At 36.8% G+C, this 21,186-nt stretch overlaps 1 protein-coding gene across 7 annotated transcripts in view; it reads right to left on the bottom strand.

Annotated features, from left to right (window-relative positions):
- NAALADL2 (N-acetylated alpha-linked acidic dipeptidase like 2) overlaps positions 1–21,186 on the bottom strand; it is a 520,054-nt gene that overhangs the window by 71,058 nt on the left and 427,810 nt on the right. For 6 of the 7 annotated variants that reach the window (XR_012776415.1, XM_075506899.1, XM_075506901.1 and 3 more), the window contains one exon: positions 8,486–8,581. The exons of the other annotated variant lie outside the window; for it this stretch is intronic. Coding sequence is in view for 5 of the 6 variants with exons in the window: in XM_075506899.1 (XP_075363014.1) it covers positions 8,486–8,581 (96 nt within the window). In the remaining variant the exon portion in view is untranslated. The remainder of the gene's footprint in view (positions 1–8,485; positions 8,582–21,186) is intronic. 7 annotated transcript variants of the gene reach the window in all.

Here is a 21,186-nt window from a genome sequence, read left to right as displayed (position 1 = left end):
ATCCTGCAATTTCTCAGGCAGAAAAAACCCACACAGGTGCTTTTATGTGTGACAGAGCATCCAAATGATACTGCAGACTATTCTGATATCTTCAAAACAAGGTAAAAATCTGCATCTAAAGATTCAGTATCAACAGCAGATTGTCTCACATATGGATATCGATCAGGTTGCCCAGCTTGGTTCTCACTTCATACACCGAGAACCGTGCTTCTGTTATGTTAACTTCATTCAGCATCTCTGTCACCTACCCCTGGTCCCTATTCCTGTTTTTGTCTGGAGACTTGGATAATTTGTTTTGAAAGTACAAAATCATAACATAACTTGTCTTTAAAAAGACATGAGAGTTCCGTTGGTCTGTGCAGAACTCATGTCTTTGGAGGTATGATGATGATGAGACTGAGAAATGATGTGAAAGTCTGGCATAGGCGATTGAAGACAGGCATTTTAAAAATTACATCAAAAAGAATACATCACTGAAGAAAGTTAACTGGAGAAATTACCTGTGAAAATTGACACTCCAAAGTGTCACATTTCCATGATGGAAATCATGGCATACAGCAAAAATTTCCAGTTAGCATACCACACAGTGATATGGGGGACGGCTGCCATATATCTGCCTGGACCTTGCAAGGATAAAGGGTTTACTGGGCTTGGCTTGGATATGCAATACAGTTGGGTGCATCAGACTTTTGCTTTCTGAATATTTCAGATTCGTTCTGCATGCACCATACAAGTACGTTGGCGCATGTGCTGTAACTCTGATTGGGGTAATATTCTGTCTCTGCTGTTTGGAAATCTTAAACAATTCTGCCAAATCCTCTAGTTCTACATAGAGGAAATTTTTAAATGAAAACAGAAGATACATGAATGGAAATTCAGATGTACAGTTGCCTTGATGCAGAGGCCACTGGGATGCCTAAGCACAATGCCACACAGCTTCTTCAAGAACAATCTGATACCAAAAAGGGCATGTTGTAGTGAGAACACCACATGAATGTGAATGTACTCTGCTGAAATAGCTATGCCAGTAATAATAACACTGGCAGAAATGTTTCTGGTAAAACTTTGCAACATAGATGTGCTGTACATGGTTTGTGAGAGTGTTTCTATTTGATACTACTGGGACTGCATCCCTGCCAAAACTACAACAGATGCTTCAATGAAATGCAAAGAAATTTCAAGCTGGTTGACTACAATGAGATTTTGCTTTGATTTCGAACTCTGGCAGGAAACAGCATTAATACTGTTCTTCACAGTATTATTCCACTGATTCAAAATCTGCACTCTCAGTCTTTGGGATTGTAAGGGTTTGCCACCTTCATGTTAATTTAGGTATGTTGTATTATCTTATGTTTCCTAAATTTAATATTTCAATAATTTATGGCAATCTCATATATCAGTTATATATACATCCATAGTTACTTTTAGCTTTTGCAGTACAGAAGCATAAAAAAAAGAGCTCATTTGCAGATACCATGCAGGAAGATGAAAATATTTAGCAGACATAGCATGCACCAAACCACAGATTTTGATTTTTAGGGAGATTACAGAGAAAGGAACTACTGAAGTTTTGGATATCATTGCACTGCCACGATGAATTGGTATTCCCTATGTTTGTATTAGAGAATTAATGGGACTAGACAATGGGTATAGGGGAATATATATCCCTCCCATGCTTCAAAGGAACAGAACAGTATGATCCTGTTCAAGAACTCCTCAAATCAACATTCCTGTGCTGTACCTTATCCGTGGTCAAAATGTGAATTTCATTTGCCAACAGTCCTGCAGTCCAGTACATTTCATTCCATTTGCTCCAAGAAAAGAATCTGCCTGTCATCTTCTTGGAAGTGTTTATATTTAAAAAAAAAAAAAAAAGGAAATACTCTAGTATGTTACCCAAAAAACCTCATTTCCCCTAGAAATGGAAACACTCCTCCCTATTGCTGTTTTATGTAATGTTTAGAAGTTAATTGCATTACGGTAGTTAGTTCTACTTTATGCGGCTCCATAATTGAAGTGTAGAATAATCAGGATCACTAATAATTTTCTCAAGAGTTATCTGTCAGCACCCATAACTCATCATAAAACCAATTATGTCACTTCTGGCATACCTTTCAACACTTTGGTGCCTGCCAAAGTAAAAATCAATAAAAGATGATTATTATTCCATGGCTGATACTGAGTAAGTGGCTCCAGTGGCACTCCCTGTTGGGGGACTGCCATTAAAGCTTTTAGAACTGCATAATCCCAGTCTTAGTAGGCTACTCTAGTGAGCATACCTTATAACACAAAAGTATTTTCAAACTTGTTAATAACTCCAATTGACTAGTTACCATGAAACACTGTGCCGAATAACACTGATGAAACTTATTGAAAAATAGCACATACTTTTCTGAGTATGCATTTGATAACAATGGAGTTTCACCTGACTACTTCTGGTCTGATGGGAAAATCCATTCTCTGCCACGCAGGCACACATTTCTCCATTTTAATACTTGATATATGTATTATAAAACACACTTGAAATGACAAGGTCTGCAAATCTCACTTACGATACCATTAAATTTTGCACTGCAACATGCTGCTGTAATGAATGTCTTGGTTCTTCACCACTAGGAAGCCTACATATTTCTCTTTCTTCTCTGAATCTTTCAGATCAGCCTGGGCCTTGCAGCAGTCTACCCTAAATCCACCTTTAAAGTGCCAAGATCTAAGATAAATTGATCTGACAAGTGTTCTGACAAATTAGATCTAAGCACTCAGATTACAGATCTCCTTAATAGTTGCATGTTTCTCATTCATTTTACCTGCCACATTTGGCAATCTCCTCCTTTTCAAAGTATTCATGAAATTAAGGTAACCACTTTCTTCAAAGAGCACAAGCCACAATTGGCTGATTATTTGTTCTTACACTGAACCTCATGTAAAAATTTATGTTGAAATTCTTCCACTGTTACTTAGTACCAAGCCATTCAGACAGAAAAAAATTCATTAAAGCCCTATTTCCCTCAGAGAGATGAAGGGCCTCAAATAGTTTCCTGCCAAAACCAGCATAAGCTTTTCCACCAGCTTCAGTGGCCATACAAGCAACGCGCACTGTTAGTGATAGGCAGTGGCAAATGAATTTCATCAAATTGAGTACTAAGCGCACCTCTGCCACCAAGACTGAAAGATACTTATTCTTTGTGTCCTCCTTGACCTGCATCCCACAATATTTGAGTACTGGGCTGAAAAATGGCAGGCTCGTTGGAAAATATGAAGTGATGCACACAGGAGAAAACAACCTATGAGCATATACAGGCAATCAGGACATATGAATTAGCTCATATCACTGAAGACAGAAATATTCAAGTCATCATGTCTAGTTAATGGGTAACAGCAGTCTAAAAGACCAACAGCATGTTGAAGATTATTGAGGAAGGATTAGAGAAGAAAATATCATAGAGACTCTCTACATCCACACTGATCCCACACGTTCAATATGGTACATAGTTCTAATTAGCTTAAAGCAAAAGAGATGCCATAGAGCTGCATAAGTACAGAGGTAACGTATGATTAGGCAGGAATGACTTACCTATGAGGACAGCTCAAACTGGTTACTACACCCAGACACAACACAGTTTAAAAAGGAAAGCAACTGGTATCGAAAAGTAAATGGAGCATGTTTATTATTTCTCATACTAAAGGCAGAAAAAACCTAGTGAGATAAACAAGTAGCAAGTTTTAAGTAAGGGGGGGGGGGTGTGTGTGTTAAATTGTGGGAAATGTTGCTATGGGATGTTATGGAAGTCAGAATGCAAATGAATTCAAAAAGGGCATAGATAACTACACATGTAACAGAGCTGGAAATTGGTGTGGAGGTGTGATTATGACCCTAAGAAATATTGCACTGCCAATTTACAGTGAGTGGGAAAGTATACCAGAGGAAGTATCGTGCTATGATTCCCTGATTTATTCCCCAAGAATCTACTACTTGTTACTACCAGTTGTTGACTTTTGTACCAAAAGGAATTTTGCCCTTATCTAGCAAGGCTATTTCTACTCTGGAGGCTATGCATCAACCAAGAAGCAACATAAACTTCTGAAATCAATCAGCTTGGATAAATTGGTTTGTCCATATCTAACACTCTTGAATATACAAAAAAAGACCCAAACCAGGTCAAACATTCCTTCACTAAAACCATCAATACACAAGAAATTTGGTAATAGATACTACTTCTTTACATTTGCTTTTTTCAGATATTTCAATTTTTTCTCCAGATATCTCAACTCTGTAACATCTTCACCGCCAGGTCTGAATGAATAAATCACAACTTAGTAAAGTAAATATTCCTTTTACGATAATCACCATCCAGCACCACTATGCCTTCTTGCATTGAATTCAATATTCTCTCAGTTTCCAAACCTCAATTTGATATGATAAAGTAAGTATAGCTTCAAGAAATATATACCAACTGTGTCTCAAAAATACCAATTACTGTGCATGTTCCAATAGATGCAGAGTCATTCAGATCAGGTCTCAGCTGGTTGCTAAAGGAATTGAGACTGTAATTTTAAACACAAAGTCCCTCACATAAGCAGCTGTAAAATACATGCTTCTATGTATGGAAAATAGATTTTTTCACTGCTATGAAATTTAATAATTTTTTGCCTTTTTAAGCAGATTTTTATTTGGCCATTAAGATTTACCAAAGGAAGCAAAATACAAGGATTACTAATGGAAGCAAAAATTATTGTTAAAAATGAATTATTTTTAACTATGGATACTACAGTCAAATTAATAATCACTGAAATAGAAGGAACTAAATTAATATATGAACACGGCATATTACTTCCTGGGTTTAGGCCTTGGCTTGTACCAGGCCTCTAAAGATCACAAAATCTTTAGTTCAGATATGGCAGAATGCTGCTTACCTTCAGACAACAATAAGCTATCAGCTATGGACCTACAATATTTTGGATTTATTTGCCAAGATTTGTATCTCCAAAACCTCATAGGTCTTTCCCCAACTTGAACTTCTTACAATTTGAACTTCTATAATCTAATATCATGGAAAGCTTGATAAATGACAAAAATTTTCATAGTCTTCAAAGATATTATAGCTGGTTAACAGTGTTTTGTACTACTCTAGTTCTGTAAACAAGGATCTGAATATTTGCTATTTGGATAAATAGTGGTAAAATAACCAGATATGTATCTGAATAAAGCAGGTCGGAATATGGCATTTACATTGTGTGAAAAATGTTAAGATTAATAAAAATATGTTTGGTCTCAAATAAGAATAAAAAGTTACAGTTTCAAATATTTTCATAAACAATTTCTGAGGAAAAAAGCCAATGAAAATTATTAAATTTTGAATTTATTATATTTGAATACTTAATTTCTTTTAACACAAAAAACAGTTTTGTGTAAAAAGTTTTTCGAAATTAAAAGTTAAAATTTCTGAAGATGTTATGATACCTGTTTTACTTGCAATTGCAATGGAGCATGCCCAGTCAGTTGGCATGTACCTGTTCAGGAGCATTAACTTCCAACTGAGGTCTAACTACAAGCTAAGTTCTCAATATGGATTTTTTTTTTGCAAATATGACTAATTTAATATAAAGCTAGAGATTTCTAATCTTTTGAAGATATAACGTGGCCTCATCTGTTCAGAGTACCACAAGAAAATATGAAGATTTCAGATTAAGAAATAGCATTAACAATGCTTAGTTAACTAAATAAATTTAGAGCATTTCCTTTAAAACCCATATCCAAGCAATATTTTTACTTTAAAGACTTCAGTAAGAAACTAAGTCTTGATCACTCAAACTGTAGGTTTTCTGAGGTGTTCAGAGAATTGTATCAGAATTTCTGTAGTCTCATGAATACAACTTGCTTTTGCAACTTAAAAGTCCAAATAAAAAGTGTTTTTCCTTTTACCTTGCTTATAAAAGTCAACAAAACTCTGTTTTCAAAGTTACAAGATGAAATGGTATTTCAGGATATATAACATTTCTGTATTTTTATCCACTTCTCTCTTTCACTCAAATAAAAACGTATCTTATTTATTTTTAACTATACTAGCTCAAAGACAACCATCAGGATATACAGCAACTAATAAATGCAAAAAAGTATTTTTAATAATCCACTTTTTACTAGAAGCAAAAAATGTCGAAACACCAAGCATCACATATTGTTCATGTGCACAGTATAATATGTAGAATTCTGCTAGCACTCATACATTGACTGTGGATAACTCATCAACAATGGAACAGTGTAGAATAGGTATTGTTTAAAAGATCTGTATCTCCATGTGGCTCGAATTTCCTTTCCTTTAGTAATTATAGATGTTTTCGTTAAAGTTAAACTGATATATGTTTTTTCTTTTCAAAGAAATAAAACTTCATTAAGCTTTTTCCCCCTTAAAAGGCTCACACCGAGAATCTATATGTGTGCAGTATAGAGAGGACATATTTGGAGTTTTGATGATGGAGATAAGAAAAACCACAACCAACAACAAAGCCCCAGCAACCTTCCAGGTTGCCCAAAGCATGGAAACCAATGTCAGTTTAAAAAAGAAAATTTCTGAAATAAGATGACTCTTCAGAATTCAGCCTACATATGCAGCAGCTTGTCTGCACTAACATGCAGCCACTAGAATCAAATGTAGGGCTGAAAGATCTTACCAAATAAAAGGTGATATGATGTCACCTCAGGTATGAAGCTAGATAAATGTTACCACACCAAGCCATATTAAGGCCTTATATAAAATACTGCATACATTTCTGGACATTCACCCAAAGAAAATGCTTTTAAACTGGAACAGCTGACAAACACTAGGATAAAGGGGAGGGAAAAGGAAAGCCCATCTTGCAGGATAAGGAAAGACAATGGCTGGCTTAGTTACTCTGAGAAAAAGGTGGAGGGGGGGGGGAGTGGAGGGAACCAAGAGGTAACAACACTGTTATCTAACTATAAAGAAGAGTAAACAATAGATGAAATTTAGAAAACTTTTGCTGTTCAAGCTATTCAGAAACTACTTTAAGATCAATTAAGCTACGCTAAAGATGACAAAATCACCAGCTGAGGATCTTGCTCCACTGCTCCATATATTATTCATCTTTACGAAAGCATCCTGGGCTACAGCTGAAAAGCAAAATGGAAATATAGTCGTATCCTAATGCAATCTTCATCAAGTTTTATCAAAGAAAATTGTAATGCTCAACGAACCTACTTAAAATAATTTGTAACAATTTAAAAAGTATCAAAATGCTTCAAGTCAACTATCTAATAAATATTTTTCTGTTAGTCAACATTATAGAGCAAGTACCAAAATACAGATTATTCAGATTATACATGGCCCATCACATACTAATTAGTAAATCATAAATTAACTATGCAGTAAATAATCACATACCTACTTCCCTCAGTCTTTGGGAAGAAATTTGGTGAATCTTTTCAGTCCCTTTGGCATCAAGGATGGCTTAAAACCCGTCAATTCCATTAAAAGTGCTTCAGAGAAGACACTTGTTTTGTGATTGTTCCTTAACTGTCAGACTCTGCCAGGCTTCAAAAGAATGTCTAGGAATATGTTCTTCTTTTTTTTAAAAAAACCCAAGCAAACAAACAAATAAGAAAACCCCTAAAAACCCCAAGATCAGTCACTGTCTATTTTGCCAAAGATGCTGATCTGCCTACATGCCAAATCTTTGGGAATTTATTTTTGTTGTTGCCAAAAGAAATGTTTCAAAAGCAGCTGCTTTTCCAAAAGAAGTAGCTCCAAATAAACAAATCTGTTTGTGAGGCCTACATAGCTCTGGTTTATAAGAAGTACAATTATAAGAAGTGTGTAAATCCATTAAGGTGGACTCATTTGTAGTCACGACTCTTTGTAGAAATAGGGCTTGCTGAGTGGACAGAGTGAAGAAAGAGCACTTTAGAGCAAGGAGTAATTTTGATTGTATTAATAAATAACACGGAGGGAGTATTATATTGGAGCGACAAGAGGGGAGTCAGAACACATTAACTTTGTGAGCGTTCCCTCTGTAGAGCACTCCCCAGAATCATGGGATGGCCACCCCTTCCTCCCATGTGAACATCACTGTGACAGCTCGTAAAACCATCTATCTGTGCATGTGAAGGTGCCCTCAGAGAGCCCTCTTCACTGACAAAATTGACAGCAACAAACTCATTACTTCCTGCCACCTAGTGGGGCTCAATGCCCTGCACTCACGCCAGTAAGTTTAATGTGAACCATGCAAAATACAACTGAATCACATAAAATTAAGCATTTGCACATAAAAGTGTTTTGATCGCACAAGTTGATCAATATAACAGTAAAGACTATTCCAAAGGTGAATCTCAATGAAAAAAACTCCACAGCTTTTAAGTACATTCAAAGTATTCACAGGAAAAAATAGATTACCTTTCAGAATTATTAAGAAATTCAAATTTGGCCACGTGAAAGAAAGTATGTGTAAATGAGATCTCCATTTCTGTTACCTTTGCAATGGTCTCATGCAGGCTGAAGGAGGGATCCAGCTCTTCAGTTTTTGTTGCATGTACAGGAAAAAGAGCTTCGGAGAGAAAGCTAGAATTCTGTGAGAAAGAAATAAGAAGCCTTTTAGGTTTCCACATTGATTTCCTCCTTCAAATGCTTATTGGATTTTGTTCAGAAATGGAAAAACCCTTCAAATTGTTCTTAAGTTTTGCCGATTATTAGAACTTACTTCACTGATCTAATTAACTGATTCCAAGTCCCTGAAAGAGGCAAAAAACCCTAAGTCTTATGACTTTATTTCTGGAATGGCAGTTGTCTTTGTAATTATGTTTCCCAAAGCAGCTAAACATTTTGCCTAGAGGGAGAAAAAGTAGCTACACGGATTTCATCCTGATCTAGGCAGCAGACATTTTATTAAATACGTTATGATTTAGTCTTCAGAAGAAAGGTAAACACAATAATCAAAGAATATACTTTTATCTTCTGCAACCATCCTACTTCTGTATACAGTAATGCCATCTACATAATATGGGGGTTTGGTCAATTCCCTAGAATTATATCCTTTATGTTGACCGCTCTTTTTAACACCAGGCAATCTTAACTTATTACTTGTACAAGATGTTCGCCTCTTCTTGTACTGTAAGAAAGCAAGAAGTTAGGTTGCGTATTTGCTGGCACAAAGAAACAACAAACTGATATCCAGGTGTGGACTGAAAAAAAGCAAAACAATGCAAAACAAAACCCCAAGCCTCAAAGGTGCACAGATGCCTGAAACGGGAATTATTTTAAACCCATGTTCCTGAACCTGGTATAATAACCCAGAAACTAACCTGAAAAGAAAAATCTTTCTCTATATCCCTATAACTGTTGAGACATATATCTTAAAATTATCCTTGCTTTTATGGAGCGCCTCTAGTTTTGCTCCTTAGGCATGACCTGAACTGCCCCTCTCAGAAAAGCTAGGAACCTGGTGCCCATCTAATCCCCACCTGGTATAAAAATAGGTGTAGAGGTGCACCTTGATGGACTGAAATGCTCAATTTGGTAAGCATACTTTGGATACACTCACTGTTCACCAACAGCAATAAGTTCAGTACAAAAGCACAGAAACTATGGCCAAAGTTATTTCAGAGATCAGCAGGAGGATGTGACAGTGCATGAGTATCATGCCATTCTAAAATGTACTAGGTATGAGCAGCTCTTTTAAACATACTCTTCAAAGTGAACTATGATGCACAAATAACCAGAGATGCATCCACTGCATTTACCTACGCCCTGAAGAGGAACAAAACTTCACCTCAAGCCTTCTGCCAAACTCTGATTAGCTCTAGACAACTAAGTTCAGCATCATAGTATTTTGTATCTCCTTTTGGAAGGCCTAAATCTTTCCTTGTCCATGAATCTTATTCTGGGTTTTGATTTTAATTTTGGATGCCAGCACCTAAATATATTATTGTGTTTAGCTAGAATATCCTAAGGTCTTTTATTGTATTTCGTATTTAGTGTACAATGCACTGTGTGCCACGTAGAATCACATACAGGCTTACTAGAGGGATCAATCGGGGACTGCAGAGGGACTACAAGCCTCTCATTAACATACTTCCTTGTAGCATGTCTTTGCATCTGACTGCTGGGAAGCTAGTCTTGTCCTTTGTTTGACAGCCTGGCAGAATCTCTAGGGAAGTATCCGGTTTCAGATTAAATTAGGCTAGTCCTAGAACTAACATTTCACATGCATCTTTCAATGCCACTGTTTCTTTTTCTGGAGAGGGACAGTAATAAGAATATAAGAAAACGTATCCATTAAGAAAGGTTAAGCAGAGGAGTGTGACTCATCAAATTAAAGTATTTTGCCAGATTCATAATCGTAACATTTTATATACGCTAGTTCTGGAGCTTTACGTAGGACCCGATAAGAGAGTACCCCAATTCCGAGTGCAATTTTTATGTTCTATGAATTTATGTATAAAATATTACTAGCAGCAGTAAGAAGCTGACAATATTCCTGGCTCAGAAATGCCTAAATCATCATGAGATTATACTACGATTATATCTCTATGAAAATAATTTTGAAAAATATCTAGAGTCTTTTCACATTGAATTCCAAATAAAATTCACAGAAGCCCATGGTCTTGAATTTAAGATGAATAATTTTTCTGGTTTAGATTATTTCCCAGACTGTGAGGCGATATTGACAATGTTCTGGAAGCGTATCCTTTTTGAATACCAGCTTCCCATATCTACTAGACTAGTATTTCTTCAGTTCCCTCCTCTTGATATATACTGATCTTCAATAGGTTCTGTCCTTGTACTCCAAAAAAGACTCATACTCTGTACTTACAAGAAGTGAAGCCCCTTTTTAGGGGCATTAAACCCGGTAACGATGCCCAACTCATTCTTCAACAGCCATAAAGTTACTTGCATTCAGAGATCGCATAGTGGCCAAATAAAGCTTTGGTTAAAAAATATTAAAACTTATTTGCGCTGTAACAGGATTGATTTGTAAGGCTGGCACTCCACTACCTTTTCACTTGCTAAAAACACTCTGTGGGGTTTATTGTTTTAAACATCAGGAAGTGTGCAAATGAGAGACACAAACAATTTAGATGCTTTGTTCTCGCTTGTACAACCTCTTCTTATGTGACTGAGCTTTGCTCTTTTGCATGCTGGGTTCTAAGCCATACACAGACTGAAGAAAAATAGTACTTTAGCTAAAAGAGCTGTTAACTTCAATTCAAACAAAAGAAGTTAAAAAGAAGCAGAGAAAAAACCCTACCCTCTTCTTCAAAACAAACAATATAAAGTATCTTACTCATGTACCCCTGGGGGATAAAATGATGGTATCTGATATATGCCTGCTGAATTGGAATTATATTTGTACTGCACAATGCAGTACATCGCACGGATCCAAGAGCTAGTTCTTAACTGGCCACAGCACTGTTCGCTCTCTTCCCAAACAAGTGTGGGACACAAATGCATTATAATCACATCAGCGATGTGATATGCCAACGTGCTCTGCTCAAAACTACTCACTTTAGGTGTAGTTCCCTACAGCTGCTCAATCCACCTCCTGAGCTAGTACATTCACAGCTAAATTAAGCTTCTTTGAACAGTGTGACGTGTCTCATAGACATGGTCAAGAAAACTCCGTGAAAGGTGTGTCTCAAAAAGGTCTGTTACATCGCTGGTAAGTTTGCTTGTTAATTTTTTCTACAAATTAATGCCTCCATGATCAATATTCTATCAGTATTTCCATGCATTTCTAGAAGATTATTTCTGGTAGTAAGCTCCCACCACTTTCTTAAAAAAAAAATAAATATATATATATATATAATTAGCACCAATTCATACAAATTTTTGTGTTCAGTGATGCATCTGTGTGTTGTATAATTTGTCACAGAAGTATCAGAATAATCAATGAAGTCATTCTTCCCCTCAGAATACTTTTTTTTTTTTTAGACCTCAGGGAGAAGATGCATAAAGTCATTTATTATAAAGATAAAATACATACTTCAAGATTAATTAATAACACCTATTCATCTTTCTTTTAAGTTTGTGCACTAGTTTACAGAGCCATGTCATTTGACTGGGGGAGGTTGAGGAACACTGTCATTCTGCTACGGTGGTGCTAATGCTGTTCATCATCATTCACATAATTGCAATCGATAACTTAAAAAGAATTACATTATGTATATTCATTCTTGAGTACCTTACTGAAAGTCAGTGAAGAGAATGATTACTGAATTAGATTTGCTACACAAGATCAGATCATCGCTCCATCTAGAAAAATATTCTTTTCTGGAATCTAAAACTTGATGGATCAGATGCCTGTAAAACAGGGAAACACCACTTAACTGGCTTTTATCCTACCCTACTCTAGACACACACCTGCGGAGCACGGGTTAGGATTCTACTCATCATACACTCAGCTTGCATTCAATGGTGAGAGATACAAACACTGAAAGTATACATTCATACCCATTCTCTAAATTTACGTGCCTTCGTGGAGCAGAAGGTCTTGCTCCTCTTACACAACTTAAACAGAAAGAAATACTAGGTCATAAGTGTTTGAATTACACAAGTGAGTGGTGTGACTGAACCCCAAGTCAGCTAGAGCTCCAAGGTGGATCAGTCCTGGTATCTTCCTGGAGGCAAACACCTGAAAAGCCAAACTTAATTTTTCTTTAAAACTAGGTTTTATGAGAACTGAATCCAGGACAACAGTCTTTATTAAAAAGCAAAAGTACAACAAAATAAAAAACACTTTGTAAATAACTTCTGCCTGTTGCTTCTTTGCACAAGGAGTCATTATCTTTAGGTTCTTCCTCAGCCCAGCAACCCTTCGGTGACTTTCCACTCTGCAACAAACTCAGCACAGCCCCTGCTAGGATCCCCAGGCAAAGAGGGGTTTTTTTTCTACCTGTCTTGGGTAGACGAATATGCTCCCTGCTCTTCTCATCAGTCCCTTCTGTATTGAAAGGTTTGGGGGTCTTTTTGATTTTTATTACTGTCCCCCTCTCACACCAGCCCAGTTGCTCTCTCTTTTGTTTGCCACATCTATGCTCTGGAAAACTCTCCCAGAGTAGTATGTTCCTTCTCTGAAAGCCACTGAGCAATCAACCCTTCTTCCAAAGGATTCCAACCTAGTCGAGACCTCAGCAGCTGGGCAAGGTAAACAGGTAGCCTTTGCTACTGCCTCAACTGCTGCCTTTTAAAGGAACACAACATAAGCAAGCAACAATCAGCAAAGAAATCAAAACACATGTTGTCATCACAAGTAGCAAGTCATTTTGCTCATGATGGAATCAAGACCCTGCTTGCTAAGATCTTGAAAAGGAGTCATAAAGAATCACTGCTTTAAGCAGGCTTGAGTATTTTTGCACGATTAAGCTTTCTGCTCAGAAAACAAAGCCTTTCCTATGGAGTGCACATGAAATAAAATAAATTACTACAATTTTATATATTTGTACACATTTGTAGATAACATTTATTATTCTGTGTGTGTGCAGACAGATAATACTTGCAAATAATTAATCCAAGATTACTATCTGAAATAACTTGCTGACATCCGAAATATGTTGCTCTGCACTTACAAAGGGAAATGTTTAAAATGATTGTTCTTCCCCCCCCCCCCCCCCCCCAAGACAGCTCCATAAAGAACTACGAGAAAGGCAAACATATTCTATTTCTCTTGCCTTTTATTATCTTTCAAGCACTATGCTCATCAGAGAAAGCTGCATGAACTTTCCAAGTAACAGAAGCCCACTCTTTATCCCAGGGAGCACATGGCAGAGATATGAGTCTAGCTGATGTTTCAAGAGTACCTCTCAGCATTTAACAGCAAGAGCAACACTTTCCAACAGCGAGAAACTGAATCAGACTCCCCATTTATTCTTTCAGCAAGCTCACAGTAACAAGAGAGTGTTGTTGGTTTTTTTTAACAGCATTTTGCTAAGCAAATTTCTAGTAAATAGACACTAAGATAAAGACATGCTAATCCAAAGAGCACTAAACCCAGCCATATTATTCCTTTATGTTTTTCACCCACAGTAGGAGTTACAGCTACAGTTGCTGTCCTCGTACTCTTCCACGCTCACTTCCTAAACAAAATTCATCTGCCTTCACTTCTAGTCAGGCACTGCTATCGCCCTCACTTCATACAATGGGCAGAGTGTTCTACATATTGTGCAGCTGAATGCTCTCAAGATGATATCAATTTATGGAAAAACTTTTTCAAGGTCAGACCACTGTGAGACACCTTAAAATTCAGGAGGCCCAGCTTCCAGTCATGCCTTTGAAAATTTTCTCCTTGCTGTTTATTGCCTTTTGTAAATTGTTCTTTAGCTATCCAAATGGATTAAGAACGTTTGCTCTTCTGATATGAAGCTATGTTTTTATCATACAATCGCTACAATCTAGAAAGGACCACACCAATAATCCTTGAATTCCCAGTGTAATGATCTGGTTTCTCTACAAGCTCTTCAGAAGAGACATGAACAAGCATAACATATACTTGGAAGCGGGCTTCCAAAACCCCCCCTTTGTCTCATCTTCCTTTTGGAACGATCAGTTAACCTGATCTTTTCAATACTCATTTAATGAAGCATTCTGTGAAATTAGAAAGACATTGATGTTCCACTTTTCAAATAATGGGTCACTTCTGATTAAACTTCGATTGAACATTCAACTTTCAATCTTAAAACAAATTGCCTCCTCTTCTTTTTAATTTGAACCCAATTTCCTGCTGCCCTCGGGTCTCGTGACAGTAATTAATTGATTTATGAATCGATTACATGGGTATCGAAAATGCAGGGAAAAAACCCTTAAAACCCCAAACCTAGCCTACTCTTGCTTATTTATGATGGACGCTTGCAGTAAAATTCACTTCTGATTTACTAGACTTATTTTTCTAACTTATCTTATCCTTCCTCAACTAATTAAGTGAACAGAATGTTTCACCTTCTAAAGGTACTAAATTTGTCATCCCTTGTGTACCGTCTTACAGCATACCTTCAATTTATATGCCAACTTTTAACCAATGCATTTTAAATAATGAATAAAATCCCACAGCACTTCTGGTGATTTAATGTAAAATAGAGTAAATTCCAAGACATACTTTAGAGATCTATTTTGCTGTCATTTAAAAAAAAAAAAAAAAAATCAAATTTTACCAGACACTGTCTTAGAACTAGAAATAGTTCTGTGGTACATACAACAAACAGTTTTCTTTACTAGGCCAGGACAATGCTGCATCCACAATAGAGAGTCCTGTTTTCTTGACTATTACTTTAGAAACAGTTAAATTACCAGTTAGGAAACGCAAATTATGTAACTAATAATTCCTTAATATGCTCTCATTCCATACCTGAATAGATTATTCTTGCCTGTTGGATGTTTCCCACCATTTGTAAGAAAACATCCCTCGGTCCTTAACCTGGTGAATAATACACAAACGCCTCCAGAATGTTTGTGTATTTTCTGTTTCTTTTTGTTGGTGGTGGTTTTTGTTTTTTGTTTTTTGTTTTTTTTTTTTTTAAAGTAACATGCAGCGGAGGTTTCTCCACTCAGCAATAATGCTCTATCTGGAAAAACGCAGTCTTTAGACTACAGTTCTTTAATCAGGTTGACTTCACCTTTGTTAATATTTGTCAGTATTGTCCATATTTGCGCCAGCTTTGCCCTTCAGCACTTCACAATATTTGTGCCACCAATTTTGTACTGCACAAAAGTAAAAGACTTTAGGAAGGTACAACAGACAGCAAGCAGCAAGAGCAAAAATCCTTCTGAAATTTGTACAGGTAGGCCAAACAGTATAAACATGCTAATCTAATACTGCTAAAGTCTGCAAAGCAAACACAAAAAAGAAGGATGAAAGCCAAGAGAAAGCTGTTTATTTTCTTCACATAGGCCGAAGAATAATGTCTAGTAGAGGAGAATTTAGGTGTATAAAGCCTCTGCTGCATCAGGACTGAGAATATAATCTGTTATCTGTCCACATATATATATGCTGGGTCTGTTCTATGAGCTATTAAACTGCTTCACTCTTTCTGCCTTTTTGTAATACAACAGCATGAAGAGTAGAATTGCAGCAGCCTGAGGGACACACACAAACATGCAGTGTCTGGCCACTAAAACACAAAGGAAGTAGTCAGTGCTTACCTTCAGAATCAACCTGGGAAACAAGTTTAGTTGGGAGGCTGAATTCACCTGCAGAGCACACACGATAAAGCTATGCTAGTGCCCAAAACTATTACCCAGAAATCCAGAGGCTTACAATTGCATGAGGACTTGTCTGCATCTGTATTCAAAACCATTGCCAAAAATTTGTCATAGCATGAAGGAGAAAGCCCCATCAGAAGAGAAGATAAAGAGAGAGCAGTGAGCAGAACAAAAATACCTCTGAAATCTGCACTGCAGGCTCTCACTAATTCCTTCTTCCATTTTACCCTAAGTCAAGCAATTGGCATATGGTGTCTTGGCAGCAAATACACAATTGTATTCCTTTGTGGAACAGGTATTTCACCTCAGCTAGGCTAAAAGACCATCTCTTCTCCATTTTCCTTTTTTCTCCTGGCAGGGTATAAGAGATTGAACCAGAGGTTTGACTGGAAGGAGGGTGAAAAAAAGTTTAATGGTAAATGGTATCTCATAGACTAAAATATGGCTTATTATCAGACATCTGGAACACTTTTAGTTTGGGAGGGTGCTGCAGACTGAAGCAGATTTTTAAATAGATTTACTGAAAAAGTGGATTATCTAGCATAGAACATACCGAAGCCAAAGTGTGGTTCTCCAATGTGTGGGTTAAACTGAATCAATGGAATAATACCAGGCATTAATGTATGGCATATAGGATTTCTCATTAACAAAGGCCCTTAAAGCTGCAAATATATTGCAGAAGAGAGTGCATGCCTCTCCATCTCACTAGTAGGCTGACTTTTCCCTTTCTAGCAAATGCTCTTGATATCTAATTACATATTCCCCCCCAAAAATCCACAAAGGATTATAAAGCAATATAAAAGTTGGTTTTCACTGCTTATTACTTAACTGAAACTAAAGACATAAAATGTGTATGCTTTTAAATTATTTTTAGAAAGCAAAGCTTTGCAGTTGCCACAGCCTAACGTGCGTCAAAAACCTCATTCTAAGTCAGAATGACCCTACTTTGTGAAAATGGGCATGTCAGAAGGAGTTTCTGACAAGAGGCTTTTCTTTGGTATTTTTACCATTTCAGCTTACTGAAAGAAACTTTTAGAAAAGAAACAAAACCAAATCTATTTTCTGTTTTAATGTTCTGGTAAAGATGTGCACTGACCTTGTGATGTCACCAAATGCTGGACAAAATAAGCAAGGCCTGCCAAATCAGACTACACAGAACACAGAAGAGGCAGAATTGGAATCACTGCTGCGCAATTTATTTTATTATTCAACTCAATTGTAGCCAGAAAAACTGAAGCCAACAGTCATCAGACAGGAAAAGAATATAAGCACTTTTCTCTCATCTCTCTTAATTTAATGGTTTCTTTCTTGCATTAGTAAGTGAATTGAAATAATCACTGTAAAGCTATAAATTCACAGACTGCAGCACAAAGAAAGCAACTTTGAAGATATCAGGATACTTGCATAGCTTTATTCCTCTCGAGAGTTCTCCCTTGACGCTTTTTAAACTGAAAGCAGAATCAGCAGTTTAAGTAGGAGGAAGCAGCCCAAGCCATAAATCTGGCACCTCACAGAGGATCTTCCCAAAGTTTCAGAAGGTTAGAAATTGGAGTCTCAGTTCAGATTCACTACATGTAAGAGAGAACACCTATTCTTGGATGTGTGGTGTGAAGGATGCAAGAACACTTTGTGACATTTTATGATCAATTTTGAGCGTTCAAATTATGCGGAAAACATGCAGTGCCAGTAAGATCATCCTAACAATGTCCTGCTATAAGCCACGAATCCCAGTGACAATGTCTTTCAGAATCACAACTATTATAAAAAAGCACAATGCTTTTATCTCCTGATTCGATGCTTCTTATTTCCAGTTTTCATTTTTAGTGCTTTAAAAAAACTATTTAAGTTATTATGCTGAATGAAGAAATCTGATTTTATCCACTGGACAGATATTGTGCAGGTGGGAGGCTCACCATTTTGCAGTAAGAATCAGAATTGGCTTTTGCTAAGAACAACAATAATGTCTTCAAAGACAATATTTATTTATCAAAAGCCTTATTAAACAGTTCTTTAATGGCCACGATAAGATACATCAAACAACGCAAATTTTATTTGAGAGAACGTATCATTGACTCAAATCACAGCTGTTTGATCGTCCAGTGATCTCGATTTTTTTTTTTAAAGTATTAAAAGACAAAGCTGAGCATCACACTACTAATATCTGCTGACACAAAACAAGTTCTGATACTTATTCCAGATACTCTGCCAGAAGATTTTTAGTTGGTCTGTTGAATTTAGCCACTCAGGACAACAACGGTGAAATGTTATCTTGAATGTAACATGCCATTTACTTCTCCAGAGAGGACAGATAATTCAGTGCCTTCTATCCTTCGATAATACATGTTTTCAGTAACTAGATGTTTCAGCAGACTATCAAACAGAAGCAATAATTGGTGTCTAAGCAAATTTCTCACATGTTTTCCCATATCCCATTGACCTTGTTAACTTCCAGGCTGTCTTTCTTCTATTGACTTTCAACAGCCCTCAGTCAACTCCAAGAAAACGAAGAGCCTATGAGAGGATCTGCAAAGACAGACTTTACAGCAACAACGTGTATTCATGCAGTGTGAATGACACAGCAGCTGTGCATTTTTGTTACTGTACGGCAGGTTTACGAAAATAATTTTCCCCTCCTGGATGCACCATGGAACGTTTGGGACATCAAAGCACTAGGATTTGTGAGACCAGATTCTTTTGGAGCAAAGTAATGTATCCAACTGATGAGGACGTCATAAGTTTCACTAACATCAGTGGAACAACAAAGATGCTCTTCCATGAAATTAAGTAGCTAAATATTCATATTATTCAATAAAACAACTCAAGCAATCAATTGAACATCAAATGTATTTTGTCTTGTAAAACACTGAGTCATTAACCTTAACAATTTCACATGCTCTTACTACCAAATTCAACTAAATTAGCATCCAAGCGAACAGATGGACTAATGTATTAATGTATTATTGGTGAGTACTACACTGAGTAACCCCTGAATGTACTGAGAAATTAAAAAGCACTACTTTATGCTGAAGATGGACAGAAAAGAGAAAACATGTTGGTCAGAAGGAATATAGTATGAGTAAACAAAAGCATAGCTATTATAAAGACAGTATAGCCCATGAGTGAGAAAGGCAAACCACAAAAGCAGCCATGGTTTGGACCTACCTTCACAAGTAGTCCCAAGACAATCTACTGGGGACTGTTTGAACTATATTTTGTTACACACTGGCAGTTCATCACTTGTCCATGAACAAAAATGAAACCTCTCTCTTCACCTTGACACATCTAACTCCCATTGCTACACCTTGTTGACCATGAAGTTCTGCTACAAAGTTCATAAAAATCTCCCAGCAGCAAATGCAACAGCACCAAACTCTCCAGAGACAGTTTAGAAAAAGGAAATCCTGGGTTCTCAAGCAACCTGCCGTTCTGAGGCTGATACACATTTGCTCCTTTGCAAAGAATTGCTGGTATTCTAAGCACACTAGTACTTTGATTCTTTCATACATGCATGAAATATCTCCTGTAACTCCCCATGGGCAGCTACCAGCTGTGTATTTCCTTAAAAAATTTAACATATACCAGGGAGAAAGGGGAGGAGGAGCAAAACAGGGAAGGAGGGGAGCCATGCAGAGCTGTATTTTTAGATGGAAAAGCTACCAAAGTGCAGATCATCACAACAACACACTGCTGCTATGCAAACTCCCTATTAGTCTAGATACAGAAGGGGAAATATGGCTCCTGTTTAGGCTAGGAATCTCCCTGGAATATCAGGGCCAAACAACTGGCACTAATGCTCTTCTAAGGACATTCATGCATATGCCACAGGCCTGGAAGTTCTGTTTTGAGCAGCTAAGGCTGAAGAAAGCACACCATGTCTTCGTATATGGTCTGCCCTGATCCTTCAAAGAAAATGATGCCATGATGCTTCTAATTGAAGTTCTTGACAAATATACTTGGATCTGATAAATTAATTGGAACTGGGTGACACTTAATCCAGGAGGACATAAATAATAACAGAAGAAAAACAGCATAAAATTTACCAGAAGAGCCTGGTCAGCCGTAGATCATCCAAGTAGTCAGTCAGAAATCTCAAGACAGTAACTCTTTCCTGTCTGGAAAGCAACTGGAGGACATACCGGAAGTAAAGGAAAAAACGATCTGGATATGGAGTAACAGCAAGATTAATGATGTGATACAAAATGTTGAGATAACTGCATTAGGAATACAGAGATCTGAAACTTCAGAACATAAAAATTGATTGACTCTAAGCACTGTAACTGTTTGACCAGTAAACTACATTAGTGATACAAAAATGGCTCTCAATAAAAGATAACATAGATCAGGCAACTCACATTTGCTTTAGATATACGCATACAGGTACAAGGCTGTGTTTGTGGAGTTAAATTTCTCACTTTACCCAGAATTTGCTAACAAAACTACACCACAGATTTTGCTGCCTTCCATAATGCCACCTTGATTTTATATATATATATATAAACATATGCATATAAAAATAAAGTGTGCATTTATATATATATATACACATATAAAAAAATCTATATAAATAATCCTTGACAAGAACTTTGCTAAGAGAGAATGTAAGAGGCTATTGGTCAGAAATTTACAGTGACAGTTATCAGAGTTTGTTCACAATACATCCAGCTGCTTCACATTACAATACATGTTACATTCCTAGGTAAGCTGCAGCTCAGACATTGTAGGTAGAAGACAGAGGTTGTGTCTGTCACTGGGGATTATCTGTCCTTCTCGAGTTTGCAAATTGTTTACTGGTCGTTTTCAGCTTTGTTGACATATACAGTCCATCCTGTATCAGCAATACAGAGACAGAGAACTGTTCTTTCAAAGAAACAGTAGTTTTCAATAAATTCTGGCAGCCAGAGAAATGGTAATAGCTTACTGATAGGCAGAAATTAACTTTATTTTCAATGCTTGTTTTGTGAAATCTAAGAAACGGTGTGCTGGA

The sequence above is a fragment of the Mycteria americana genome, chromosome 7 (assembly GCF_035582795.1).
Source record: "Mycteria americana isolate JAX WOST 10 ecotype Jacksonville Zoo and Gardens chromosome 7, USCA_MyAme_1.0, whole genome shotgun sequence".
Lineage (NCBI taxonomy): Eukaryota > Metazoa > Chordata > Aves > Ciconiiformes > Ciconiidae > Mycteria > Mycteria americana.
Note: the sequence above shows the minus strand (reverse complement) of the source record. Positions and strands in the feature narration are given on the sequence as shown.